General features: G+C 37.2%; 1 protein-coding gene across 3 annotated transcripts in view; it reads right to left on the bottom strand.

Annotated features, from left to right (window-relative positions):
* The window catches only part of NUCB2 (nucleobindin 2), a 41,077-nt gene extending 27,909 nt beyond the window's left edge, over positions 1 to 13,168 (bottom strand). Inside the window, exons 1-2 of one of the 3 annotated variants that reach the window (XM_007458775.1) lie at positions 13,015 to 13,168; positions 553 to 696 (exon numbers count right to left, since the gene is read on the bottom strand). In XM_007458775.1, the coding sequence (XP_007458837.1) occupies positions 553 to 696 (144 nt within the window). In that variant the 5' untranslated portion in view covers positions 13,015 to 13,168. Of the gene's footprint in view, positions 1 to 552; positions 697 to 13,014 lie in introns of those variants that run through there. The other 2 variants (XM_007458774.1, XM_007458776.1) reach the window with 2 other exon arrangements.
* Positions 13,169 to 13,945: the final 777 nt, after the last annotated feature.

Below are 13,945 nucleotides of genomic sequence, written 5' to 3'. Positions count from 1 at the left end.
CCTTTCCTGTATCTAAAGATTTCAATCCTAAAAAAACAAACAAACAAAATAAAAAACGTCTAGCAAAATGGCATTGAGACATACCTACTTTGATAGTTTGGGCAGCCAAAGTTAAAAGCTGAATTTCTCAAATGAAGAGAGTTGTATCAGAGCCAATGTTATGTTTTACTCTTACATAAAGGTAGATTTTCTATATAGCTTAGACAATGAATACTTAACCAATATACTAATTGGTTTTACCCCCTTGTCACCTGTCTCTCCTCATTGTTATCTGTCTCTTCTCTGAATATAATACATTTTCTTGATTGGTTATCTCTACATTGGAAATGTATTATGATTAATTCTTCTATACACTAATATACTAATTGCATATATATATCTAATATAACTACATTAAAAAAACTTTGATATTAAAGAACATATGCTTATCCAATACTCTTTTTACTGCTATTTCAGAAATAGTTCCTAAATGTCCAATTTTATAAGTAATAAATTCTTAGCAATATTTTAGTTAAAATTCTTCCCACAAGGTTATCTTTAGCATTCACTTACTGGTGGTTCTATCTTTGCACTGTCCACAGGTTGAGCATTTTCTACTTTTGTCTTGTCTATGTCTATAGGCACAGCTTCAAGAGCAGTAAGTATACATGTAACCAAGAGAAAACAATATTGTAGTAGGATGGTCCTCCACTTCATCTGAAATAAAGGTACAATTATATTAATGTTCTGAAAAGATGTTTTCAAACTATATATACATGCATTCCCAATGCCACATTAATAATATATTTAATTTCAGGAAGTTTAATTCAACAAAAGAATTCTAGGAAAGGGGCTAAAAATAGATTATAACATCAAAAATAATGCTTAAAATAGATCACTAAAGAAAATCAGGAAAGAAATGCTTTTCAGCTAAAATTAAAATAAGTAAACAAAATTTTAAAGTTTAAACTGCTTATATAAGAAAACATTTGGTTAATTATAAAAGCTTCAAATAAAGACGGTAATGAGGGACTCAATTTTTTTTTTAAATAAATAGTCCAAGTTTAAGAAAGGGAGAAGGAGGACTTCCCTGGTGGCGCAGTGGTTAAGACTCCACGCTCCCAATGCAGGGGGCCCGGGTTTGATCCCTGGTCAAGGAACTAGATCCCACATGCATGCCACAACTAAAAGTTCGCATGCTGCAACTAAGGAGTCCACATGCCGCAACTAAGGAGCTGGCTAGCTGCAACTAGAAGCCCGCCAGCCGCAACTAAGACTTGGCACAACCAAATAAATAAATAATTTTTTTTTTTTTAAAAAAGGGAGAAGGGAAAACTATTTATTTTTTTCTCTATTAAAATACTAAAGAGCCAAAATTATTTCTGGATATAATACTTAAATTAGCTTCAATCGAATTTTGAAAATAAGTTGCTTTATGAACATAAATTGATTAAAAGAGACAAATAACTGGCTACAATTATTCTCTTAAATTTCCTAGACATTATTTTATCATAGCCAATAGTCTTATGTTAAAATTCTGTTTGGCCAATAATTTTTCAGATAAATAGGTCAATAAAATATCAAGCAGGATGTAACAGCATTGAAGCAAAAGAGGAACAACTATTGCTGGTCCCGCAATATTATTCAAACCTTGCTTATTCAGCTTCTACTTTATAAGGATCTTTGTAGCTTCAGAGGATCTACTACAAGAATAAGAATTAATAAAAAGCTCATACTTAATTGATTTTATATAGAGAGAGTGATATTAGGATCCAAGTCAAAAATAATGGTCTGACCATCAATCTGGAATATGCATTATTAATTTAGAGACTCCCAAACTTAGCTGACCATCAACTTTTTTTTTTTTTTTTTCAACTTTTTTTTTAAAGTAACATGTTTTTATCTACAGAACACAATTTGGAAGAGTACATTGCCTCATTTTCACCACAACCCTACGTAATACATAGAACAGTGACTCATTTTATAGATGAAGAAATTTTTAATGGAAACAAATCACTCAAAGAGCATACTGTCTTGCATTAACAAAATCACTAGAATCCACATTTTAGTGCTATTTCTAGTATATCAAATTTTTTAGCATCTTTATTGAGATATAATTCACATGCCATAAAATTCACCCATTTAAGGTACAGGATTTGACTATTCTATAAAGATGCTACTCAAAGTTTAGTTCTCAAACCTGAAGGACAAAATCATCTGGGAGCTTGTCAGAAATGCAAATTCTCAGCCTGCAGCCAAGACCTCTGAAATCAGGATCTCTGGGGTGGGGACCCAGAATCTGTTTTAACAAACAATCCAGGTGATCCACCTATATACGAATGCTCAAGACCAAGATTCACTCGTCTCTAGGACACTAGTTCAACGTGATTGCCGTGAATAAATGTTTTTTATAATGAAATGTTTGGGAGATACTGGCTCAATGAAGCTAAATAAGTTTCCATCTTCATAAGACTTTCAGAACTTCAGATCGGCTACTCTGCATTATGAATCTCTAATAGAAGGATGGCTTGTTTCTCCACAGAATCTTTTCCTAACCATGAATTACCTCCTCTTCCCACAATTATTTTTTATGACAACAAAGTTTACTTCTCATTCATGCTTCATGCCCACTGTAGGTACATGTTTTATTTTTGCTCTTTTGAGATACAATTTACATGCTATAAAACTTACCCTTTTCAATTGTACAATTCAGTGGTTTTTAGTATATTCACAAGGCTGTGCAATTATCACCATTATCCAATTTTAGAACATTTTCATCACTCTAAAAAGAAACCCCATACCCATTAGTAGTCACTCCCCACTCCCCCTATTCTCTCGGTCTCTGACAACCATTAATCTACTTTCAGTCTATATAGATTTGCCTATTCTGGACATTTCATATAAATGAAATCATAAAACATGTGGCCTTTTGTATCTGGCTTTTTTCATTTAGCATTGTTTTCAAGGTATAACCATGTAACATGAATCAGCACTGCATTCTTTTTTTTTGGCTGCATTGGGTCTCGTTGCACACAGGCTTTCTCTAGTTGCGGGGAGTGAGGGCTACTCTTCATTGGGATGTGCAGGCTTCTCATTGCAGTGGCTTCTCTTGCTGCAGAGCACAGGCTCTAGGCGCGCAGGCTTCAGTAATTGTAGCATGCGGGCTCAGTAGTTGCAGCACGCGGGCCCTAGGGAGTGCAAGCTTCAGTAGTTGTGGCACGTGAGCTCAGTAGTTGTGGCTCGCGGGCTCTAGAGCGCAGGCTCAGTAGTTGTGGCACACGGGCTTAGTTGCTCTGAGGCATGTGGGACCTTCCTGGACCAGGGATCGAACCCATGTCCCTGCATTGGCAGGCAGATTCTTAATCACTGTGCCACCAGGGAAGTCCCAGCACTTCATTCTTTTTTACAGCTGAATAGATTTGCCATTGTATGGATATTCCACATTTTGTTTATCAACTCATCAGTTGATGGACATTTGGGTTATTTCTACTTTTTTGGCTAGTATGAATAACACTACTATGAACATTTGTGTTCAGGTTATTGTGTTACCATATTTTGAATTCTTTTTTTTTTTTTTTTTTTTTAAAGAAGATGTTGGGGGTAGGAGTTTAGTAATTTATTTATTTATTTTTGCTGTGTTGGGTCTTCGTTGCTGTGCAAGGGCTTTCTCTAGTTGTGGCAAGCGGGGGCCACTCTTCATCGCGGTGCGCGGGCCTCTGACTATCACGGCCTCTCTTGTTGCGGAGCACAGGCTCCAGACGTGCAGGCTCAGTAGTTGTGGCTCAAGGGCCTAGTTGCTCCGCGGCATGTGGGATCCTCCCAGACCAGGGCTCGAACCCATTTCCCCTGCATTAGCAGGCAGATTCTCAACCACTGCACCACCAGGGAAGCCCCATATTTTGAATTCTTTAGATTGTATACCTAGGAGTAGAATTGCTAGGTCAATTCCATAACTCCATGTTTAATTTTTTGAGGAACTGCCAAACTGTTTTCCATAGCAGCTGCACCTTTTTCCACTACCACCAGCAATATATGAGGATTCTAATTTTTCCACATACTAACCAACACGTGCTATTATCTATCTTTTTTATTATAGCCACCCTACTGGGTTTGAAGCAGTATCTCACTGTGATTTTGATTTGCATTTCACTGGCTAATGATGTTGAGCATCTTTTCAAGTATTTATTAGCTATACCTTTCACCTTTAAAAAAATTAATTTAAAAATATTAAGTTAGTTGTTTTTTTAAAAACTCTGAATTGAAACTTTTGTTTACCTTTGCAAGTCCCATATGCCACTGTAAACAGGCTGGCCAAATGACCATTAAACAACGTAAAAGTTTTAAGTGTAATCATGGTTGAAAGGCCCAAGTTATGACTTAACTGCTCAAGTCAATTTTGATGTCTTCTACACACACTTCTGGAGCTTAATTAAGTCTCCGCAGCCCCTAACATGGTACCTGTACAGTTAGAAAATGAATAATTGCTAAAATGGTTTCAATAGTCTCTCTATAATGTACACAGAGAAAGTCAGCTCAGGGATATACCTCCATAACTTCATTTTGCAGATCCCATCAGGAACTGTGATTATCCCTTGATGTGGTCAATCCAGAGTTCAAAAGAATCTTTCAGGACTTCCCTGGTGGCGCAGTGGTTAAGAATCCGCCTGCCAATGCAGGGGACACAGGTTCAATCCCTGATCTGGGAAGATCCCACATGCCGCGGAGCAGCTGAGCCTGTGCACCACAACTACTGAGCCTGTGTTCTAGAGCCCGTGGGACACAACTACTGAGGCTGTGTGCCACAACTACTGAAACCAGCATGCCTAGAGCAACAAGAGAAGCCACCACAATGAGAAGCCTGCGCACTACTACGAAGAGTAGCCCCTGCTCGCCGCCACCAGAGAAAGCCCTTGTGCAGCAATGAAGACACAACACAGCCAAAAAAAAAATTAAATTTAAAAAAATACATTAAAAGGATCTTTCATACAGACTTCTCCCCTCAACCTGTGTCAGACTTCTCCCCTCAACCTGTGTCATCTCCGATGTCCCTTCGGCTCTCCTTTTCCCACCATACAACACACGTGCACATTAATAAGCAGTTCTGTCTTAGCAATTGGCAGCTATGTCACATACCTTGAAATATGCTCTTTTTTTAATAGTGTCCACCTTTACTTCAATACACAATAGAAGCTGAGAGTAATAAAAATAAACTATAGATAAATCCAATCTTGGAAGTGGAATCTCTTTACCAATTTGTCACTTCTGCTCTCTCACTCTTCTTTCAAGTCTACCATAAATACAAAGAGAGTCAAGCAAGAATGTGTTTGTATATATGAATGTGTCTATGTGTCTGTGTCTTGACAGCATCTCAAAGTGACAGAAAGTCTCTGGGCATCTACTCTAAAACACTGACTGAATTTATGGTTCATAAGCATTTCACTGGGTCCCAGGCTTATTATAAATAACAATAGAAACCATCTATTGAGTGTCTACTATGTAGCAAGCAGTATGCCAAACTTTTTTTATTATATTAACTAATCTATTTCTTATAATGGCCCTGTGAAATAAATATTATTATTCCCATTTTATAGTACAGGAATCTGAAACATATCAGTTAAAAAACTTGATCTGGGTCACACAGCAGTAAATTGTAGATCCAGAGTTTGGACCTGGGAGGGACTGACTTCAAAGAGTGTGTATGCTTTTAAGCACTGGTTCTCAAAGTGTGATCCCTGAAGGAGCTGCATCAGCACCACCTGGGAATTTGTTAGAAATGCAAATTATCAGGGCTTACTCCAGATCTTCTAAATCAAAGAATCTTTGAGGGGGGTGAGGAAGAGAAGAGGGGAGGCAAAATCTGTTTTAACAAGGCCTATAGCTGATTCTGAGGCATGCTTACATTTGAGGACATACTGCCTCTCCTTAGCTCTGTTATTCACAAACCTCTTCTACTATGAGAGACAAAGAGAATGTGTATCTGAAAAGTAAATTTGGATCCTCAAGGAAATGAAAATCAGGTGTTACATCTAAGAAGGGTAAGGCAAAACTAAATTTAGGTCTATATTCTAATTCCAGCTGTACCATTCACTTGCTATGTGATCATAGGTCAGTTCATTAACTTTCCCTGCTTGTTTCCTCATTTTTTAAAATAATGAATTTTTTTAAAGAGACTTTAACTAGACCTCAGTATTCTTTAAGCTCTTAGATGCTATTATCAGTTTATTTTGAATAATGTGTAGATTTTTGTTACATTATCAGAAATACTACTAAAATTGTTTGTACTCACACCAATTGTAAGGAATTAAATTATATGATTTATAAATGTCTTTAAACCAAACATTGCTTATTCAGCCAGCTGAAAATTACCTTGGTAGATCAAATAGAAGATCTGGGTGCTGGGATACAAAGAATACAAAAATCAACTACCAAAGAAAGTTCCTATCTAGATAAAATAAGAATGAAGTAAAGCCAGAAATGTTTCACACTTTTGATACAGAGTGTGAGACACTGTACACTTTAAAAAGAGTGAATTTTATGATATGTGAATCATATTTCAACTTTTTTTAAAGTAATGAAAAATAGAGCAAAAAATCTGAGCTTATAAAATAAAATGTGAACATTAAAAAAGGAACAAATACAATTTACAAATATCATTTACCTACAAAAGTACAGAGGTTTTATAACTAGCCATGCTCCATAACTTTTCATAATTATCCAATTTTTACATTCTTAATGATTTTTGTCTGCTTGTCCTATCATACTAGAAAAGTGAAAATCTTGCACTTTAATTTTGGATTTATCTGTTTTTCCTTATAATTCTGTCCATTTTCATTTAAATATTTTGAGGCTATGTTATAAAATGTACACAAATTTGGGCTTCCCTGGTGGCGCAGTGGTTGAGGGTCCGCCTGCCGATGCAGGGGACATGAGTTCATGCCCCGGTCCGGGAAGATCCCACATGCAGCGGAGTGGCTGGGCCCGTGAGCCATGGCTGCTGAGCCTGCGCGTCTGGAGCCTCTGCTCCGCAACGGGAGAGGCCACAACAGAGAGAGGCCCTCATACCGCAAAAAAAAAAAATGTACACAAATTTAAGATTTTCTAGGTTTCTGGTGGATTTAATCTTTTTCACATTTGAGTGACCTTTATACCCCAATTTGCCTTAAGGTCTATTCTGACAATAATATAGGTAAACCAGTTCTCTTTTGATTAGTGTGTAGATACACACAAACACACACACACACATTCTCACACACTTACTTTATTTTTTACATTCTCTAATAAATTTTCTTTTATTTGTATGATAAAGACCAGTTATATATAAAAAATAAGTGTCATATTTTGGGATTTTTTTGGTTATTTTGAAGTATACTTGGTAAGGATGAAATCTTCCTAGCTCATATTTTTATTTTTTTAACTTTTTATTTTATATTGGAATATAGCCGATTAACAATGTTGTGATAGTTTCAGGTGTACAGCAAAGGGACTCAGCCATACATATGCATGTATATCCATTCTCCCCCAAACTCCCCTCCCATCCAGGCTGCCCCATAACATTGAGCAGAGTTCCCTGTGCTATACAGTAGTTCCTTGTTGGTTATCCATTTTAAACATAGCAGTTCATATGTTTTTTTAAAATTCAGCCTAATAATCTTTCCAACTAGAGTTTTTTATCTGTTTATATTTAATTAAATTACTGACATTGTACTTAATTCCTCAGTTTAACATCTCAGAAATCAGAGTGTTTTTCAGTTAATGGAATATTAAAATGTGGTTGACTAAGTGGCAATAGCAACATAATCTTTACTGCCTGCACATACATGAACTTTATTATAGCTATTCCTACCTCCATCAATTCAGACTGAGTTTTTGCATTTTGGGTACTTCACAAATTGAATTTAATTGCCATTTAAAATATCTTCAAAAGGATTAAATTGTGATTTGGCATTGAAATGAAAAGCTATTCTGGGGAATTCCCTGGTGGCCTAGTGGTTAGGATTCTGGGCTTTCAATGCCGTGGCCCAGGTTCAATCCCTGGTCGGGGAATGAGATACCGCAAGCCTCGCGGCCAAAAAAGAAAAATTTTGTAAACATAGAAATGAAGCAGCTGATATTAGTAAAGCAAATATTTGATGTTAAAGGAATAACAACAACTTTACATTTTCTTGTAAAGGAACATATAAGTGCTTCCTTCACCTGACTTTAGACAGGAAGATACCAACAAATAGACAAAGCTGCCTTACATTTTGAGATGCAACAATATTATCTATGAGCAGCCAAACAATGTAAATGAAGGCAGTAGAAACTGACAATGCCTCCAATAAATAAAAAAAAAATTATAGAACATGAGGCTGATTTGATGGATTCATGAATCGTTAAGGCAAATGTTAATTTGTCAGAGATTTCCTATCAAGACTAAACAGAAGCTGCATAATTTCCATGTAATCTGACGAAGAAACAAAGCTGAATTTAGTCAATAGGAAATGCTGAAAAAATCCTGATGTTCTTCACAGGCCTCAAAATGATATACTAATGCTAAAGGTACTAAAGAGATTGATATCCTGAGAATGGGTTACATAGGGAATAGCATATCACTGAAACACTAGCATAAGCACCTATGGCCAAAAGTTGCTGCCATATTAAATTTTAAACTACAAAAGCATTTCCCAAAAACATTACTGTATATGTAAAAGAGGGATTATGGCTGAGTTAAAGGAAGGCTAGCTAAATCTGGTTTAAATGTCCAAGAGCCTTTCATGGTCTGCCAAGGGTATGAGTTTAGTTCTTGATGCATTCTGAGGCTGCGTACATGATGCCTGGGATTGTTTTAAAAATAATCTGGGGGCTTCCCTGGTGGCGCAGTGGTTGAGAGTCCACCTGCCGATGCAGGGGACACAGGTTTGTGCCCCGGTCTGGGAGGATCCCACATGCCGCGGAGCGGCTGGGCCCGTGAACCATGGCCGCTGAGCCTGCGCGTCCGGAGCCTGTGCTCCGCAACGGGAGAGGCCACAATGGTGAGAGGCCCGCGTACCCCAAAAAAAAAAAAAAAAAAAAAAAGGAATAGCTTGCTGGAAAGGTATCACAACTTGATGTTATTCCTGATGCCATGTCTAGACAAACTATAACCCCTCAACATTTTAGTCAATAAACCACTGAAGGAGAGGTTGAGGAAAGAAGATGAATCTGACAACTTTCCATTGTCATCTTTTGAAAAGCACTGGCATCAAAGCTTGCAAAATGAATGTCAGAGGCTTGGAAGAAAATTCCAGGCAAATGGTCTGAAAGAAATTCCCAGAATAAAATTACCCTCACTCTTCATAGTAGAGAGAACAATGTCGTGTGGGAAAACACAAACATTCACAATTCTGAATCAAGAAAGCATTTCAAAAGACTCAGATTATGAATATGAAAAAGTCTTAGAAATACCTTAACCAATTTATTTAACTTGTAATTTCTTTATGTATCTGCAAAAGTGATGTGAGAAAAATCTATATGTTTAAATGAATCTTAAAAAGCACTTTCGGTAAACACAAAATGAAATTATAAGTGATAAAACAGTGTAATAGTTTAACTGGCAGTATGTGTTCTATATAGTATAAACTGGTGTCTTAATATCAATGGAGTCTTAGAGTTGATGAAACACCATCTTCTTTTGGGCTTTCTATTTATGCTGCCTCTTTAATATTTATCTCCTCTCCTTGCCTGTTTTTTTAAATTCTGTTTTTGACTGATGAGGAATGCTTAAAATACATTTTTCCCTTCTATTAGTTTCTAATCTTTTACTGTTTATTCTAGGAATAATTAGGACAATTAACTTACTGAAGTCTAAAGTTAATTAAAACATTACTCCTTAATAAGCCCTCAATAAATGTTAACTGTTATAACAGAAGAAATGAAAATTTTTCTAGCTCATTAGTTAGAAAAGTAACGATACAAAGATGTCTTTAAATACCAAGATAATGTCAAATGTGTCAAAGATAGGTTTACAGATTTTCATTAACCCAATAATATACAAATGTCCATACAAAAGAAGGAGAGATGAACGATAAGGAGAGGCAATGGAAAGAAAGGGAGACTAATTTACTTCTCTTCCACTCTCAGGTTAGTAAGAATGACTTTCTCCTTTCTTTGATCACTCTCTTCTTCCATAAGAACAGAGTACTAAAGAGGAAATACTGGGCCAAACTAGCTGGCTGACACAGCAGACTGATCCAAACCAGGATAGACTGAAAATTAACGCTCTGAAGTAGGATAATGTGAAATTCTAAATCAGGCAGTCATCTCAAGACAGCATGGAGGGATTTCCCTGGTGGCGCAGTGATTAAGAATCCGCCTGCCAATGCAGGGGACATGGGTTCGATCCCCGGTCCGGGAAGATCCCACATGCCGCAGAGCAACTAAGTCCTTGCCGCATGACTACTGAGCCTGCGCTCCAGAGCCTGCGAGCCACAACTACTGAAGCCCACATGCCTATAGCCCGTGCTCCACAACAAGAAAAGCCACCGCAATGAGAAGCCTACGCAACACAAGGAAGAGTAGCCCCCACTCACCACAACTAGAGAAAGCATGCGCACAGCAAAGACACAACACAGCCAGAAAATAAATTAAAAAAAAAAAAAAAAGACAGCATGGAAAGCACTGATCCCAAAGGCATTAGAGCCTCAAGAAAAATTACAAAATAGGGCTTCCCTGGTGGCGCAGTGGTTGGGAGTCCACCTGCCGATGCAGGGAACGCGGGTTCGTGCCCCGGTCCGGGGGGATTCTGCATGCCGGGAAGCGGCTGGGCCCGTGATCCATGGCCGCTGGGCCTGCACGTCCGGAGCCTGTGCTCCGCAGCGGGAGAGGCCACAGCAGTGAGAGACCCGTGTACCGAAAAAATAAAAAAGAAAGAAAAATTAAAAACTAAGCAGAGTTCTTGGGACTTCCCTGGTGGTCCAGTGGTTAAGAATCTGCCTTCCAATGCAGGGGACACAGATTCAATCCCTGGTTGGGGAACTAAGATCCCACATGCCGTGGGGCAACTAACCCTGTGCGCCGCAACGAGAGAGAAGCCCGTGCACCACAAGACCCAGCACAGCCAAAATTAAAAAAAAAAAAAAAAGCAGAGTTCTTAAGCCTCTCCTAACATGCAGTAGATACAAAATAATTTCCCTAAATGTCCAAGTCCTAAAAGTAAGTGTAACTCTCCTTCCCTGTCTCCACCAAATCAAAATTCCCATTCATAAACAGAGGCACATTTCTCAACTACTGATGCGTACCAGTAATTATCCAGATTAAGTTTACTTGTGGTGTGTATGTGTGTGTGTGTGTTTCTCAAGAGTTTCCTGTTTCGCTTGTTTGTAAGGAGAAAAACCCTGGAAGTGATTAAAAAGCATGGTCATGGGTGAGAAGTGTGAAGAGTACAAAAAACTGAAACTAGTTTGTCTCTCTTTCCTTTTGTTTCTCTTCTTCCTCCCTCATCCATCTCCTTCTCCCTCCCTCAACCCTCCTCTTTTACTCCTATTCCTGTTAAATTTAGACTGAATTGAAGTATGTTTTCTTTAAACTGTTGTATGCTATTTACTAATTTAACAAATATTTACTAAGTACTCACTATATTCCAGCCATTATGCTGGATACAAAGGTAAGTGAGATAGACATGGTCCCTACCCTCACAGAGTTTTCAATCTAGTGTGGAAGGCAGCCTATTAAGTAAACAATTGCAATTTGAAAAATGCTGCTTACAAAGCAACATGTAGCATGATCCTTTCTGTTAATTGAAAAAAATTTAAGGCGTTAAAATAGTATTCAGCAAATAAGACGTTTTCAGTCAGGTGACTTACAATGCTAAATGTCTTAATTTGCTCCTTATATTCCTTCTAATATTCTTAAAAGATTCACTGAATCTTTAGGTTCTTCCCCCATCCAATTTCCATTTCCTGAATTTCAGTTTCCTTTTCTCAAAACTTTATTTCAATTCACTTTCTTTACAGATATAATGGCAATTGAATCATTTCATGTGACAAGTATAGGGTATATTTACATAATATTTACCCAAAAAGGTCTGGAAGGAAATAAAATATTGGTATACCTAAGTAAGTTAAGCAAGGGCTAGTAGTTAAGTAAGAGGAAATTTCAAGACAGTTAACAGTTAAGTTGTTTTAAAAAAAACCACAACTTTTAACCAAGAAGAAAGATAAAAATGTTCATTGCGTGACAACATTGAATTTAAATGTATCTTAAGGTGGATTACACTTTTCAACATAAATTTACTTCCTGATGACTTATTATGTGATACTCTTAGGATAACTTATCTCTGTCTTTTTAGTATTTTGCATAAAGCAAGTGGCTCAATAAATGTTAGCTATACAACCAACATCTACTATTGAACATTTATGGGTAATTTTTAAAAAATAACCAGAACAAATACCCAATCAAGACAGAAAGCCTTCTATAATGAATCATGGGATAAACATAACAAAAGAAAAACAATGTATTAGATGAAAGTTATTTCCTTCTAGAGACAATGGTCAGACTTAGAGCTCTGCCATGGCAAATTACTGAAGCTTCTCTGAGTGGTTATCACAGCTTACAGATATCAGAGATGAAAGAGAAAAAGATCCATATTGTGGCAAATACTTCTATTTCCCAGCTAATATCCAAATCTTCCCTTCCTCTTCAATAACAAAGCCCAGTTTTACTCAGGGCAGCCATGTATTCAGCTACATTTCCCTGCTTCCCTGGTAGCCTGAGCTTTGGTTCAGAATAATCTCCTTAAAGGGAGAGGATGCATCCTTCTTTGTCTTTGCCTTGCTGCCTGGAACTCTGCTTTGACAGTTAGAGCTCTGGCAGCTATTTTGGACTACGAGGACCAGGGCCACATCTTAGGAATAGCAGATCAAAGAACTGGAAAAAGTTTAGGTCCCTGATGACTTTATGAAGCTACTACACCTATCCTAGGCTGCTTACTTCAAGAATTACTTTACATGAGAAAATAAATATTTTATGTTGAAGCCACCAAGTCTGTTTTCATTTTTGCTTTCTTAACTGATCACTTACCTTCAAACAGGTAAAGAATTTTTATCTCCTTTTTACAGATCAGGCAACTGAGATCCAGAGAGGTAAGATGACTTGCACAAGATCAGTTAGTGAAGAGGTGGGTCTGGCTCCTGGCTCAATGTTTTTTCGCAAGAACTGACTCTTAACAGGTTCTAAATATATGTAAAAAAAAAAAAAAATTAAAAATAAACATAAATTTAGCCTTATTACAGTGGTAATGGCACATGAAAGTGTAAACATTTGTCAAATCCTGTGATAAGAAAAGGTGCCAAATTTCTATAAAGTGGAATGAGACTGTATCATATTCCAGTGGGGGAAGGGAAAGAAATATATTAACTAAACAGAATCAAAGACCAGAATAAGCAAAGATACTCATTTATTGTACCCAGGTTTTACCACATTGCTCCTCTTTTAAATAACTAAGAAAAGTTCAAATTAAAAGCTTATTTTCCTCTGCAATGAGACTTCAATATATAGGGTAAGTTTCCCCATTAAATCCTTAACTGGAATTTTTCTTAAAATCTTTATCTGGATTTTTTTTTAATCTTAGCACCACTTTTAAAAATTAACCTTGGCCCCAGCCTCGGACATAGTGATCAGTAATAAAGCAAAACATCTCAAAATCTTTTTTGAAATCCACTACCTAACTGTAAAATACAAGGCAGTTAGCTCATGTGCAAACTCACCAGTGAACATAATTATTTCTAAGCAGTATGTAAAGAAAATAAGGAAATAAAATATCTTTAAGTTTTAAGAACCAGATTTATTTCTTTTCATGGTACTATATTTAACATTTTTTTTTTTTTTTTTTTGCGGTACGCGGGCCTCTCGCTTTGTGGCCTCTCCCATTGCGGAGCACAGGCTCCGGACGCACAGGCTCAGCGCCCATGGCTCACGGGCCCAGCCGCTCCACGGCATGTGGGATCTTCCC

Source organism: Lipotes vexillifer, unplaced genomic scaffold (genome assembly GCF_000442215.2).
Source record: "Lipotes vexillifer unplaced genomic scaffold, Lipotes_vexillifer_v1.1 scaffold892, whole genome shotgun sequence".
Lineage (NCBI taxonomy): Eukaryota > Metazoa > Chordata > Mammalia > Artiodactyla > Lipotidae > Lipotes > Lipotes vexillifer.
The sequence above is the reverse complement of the archived record's forward strand: the minus strand, read 5'-3'. Positions and strand labels throughout refer to the sequence as shown.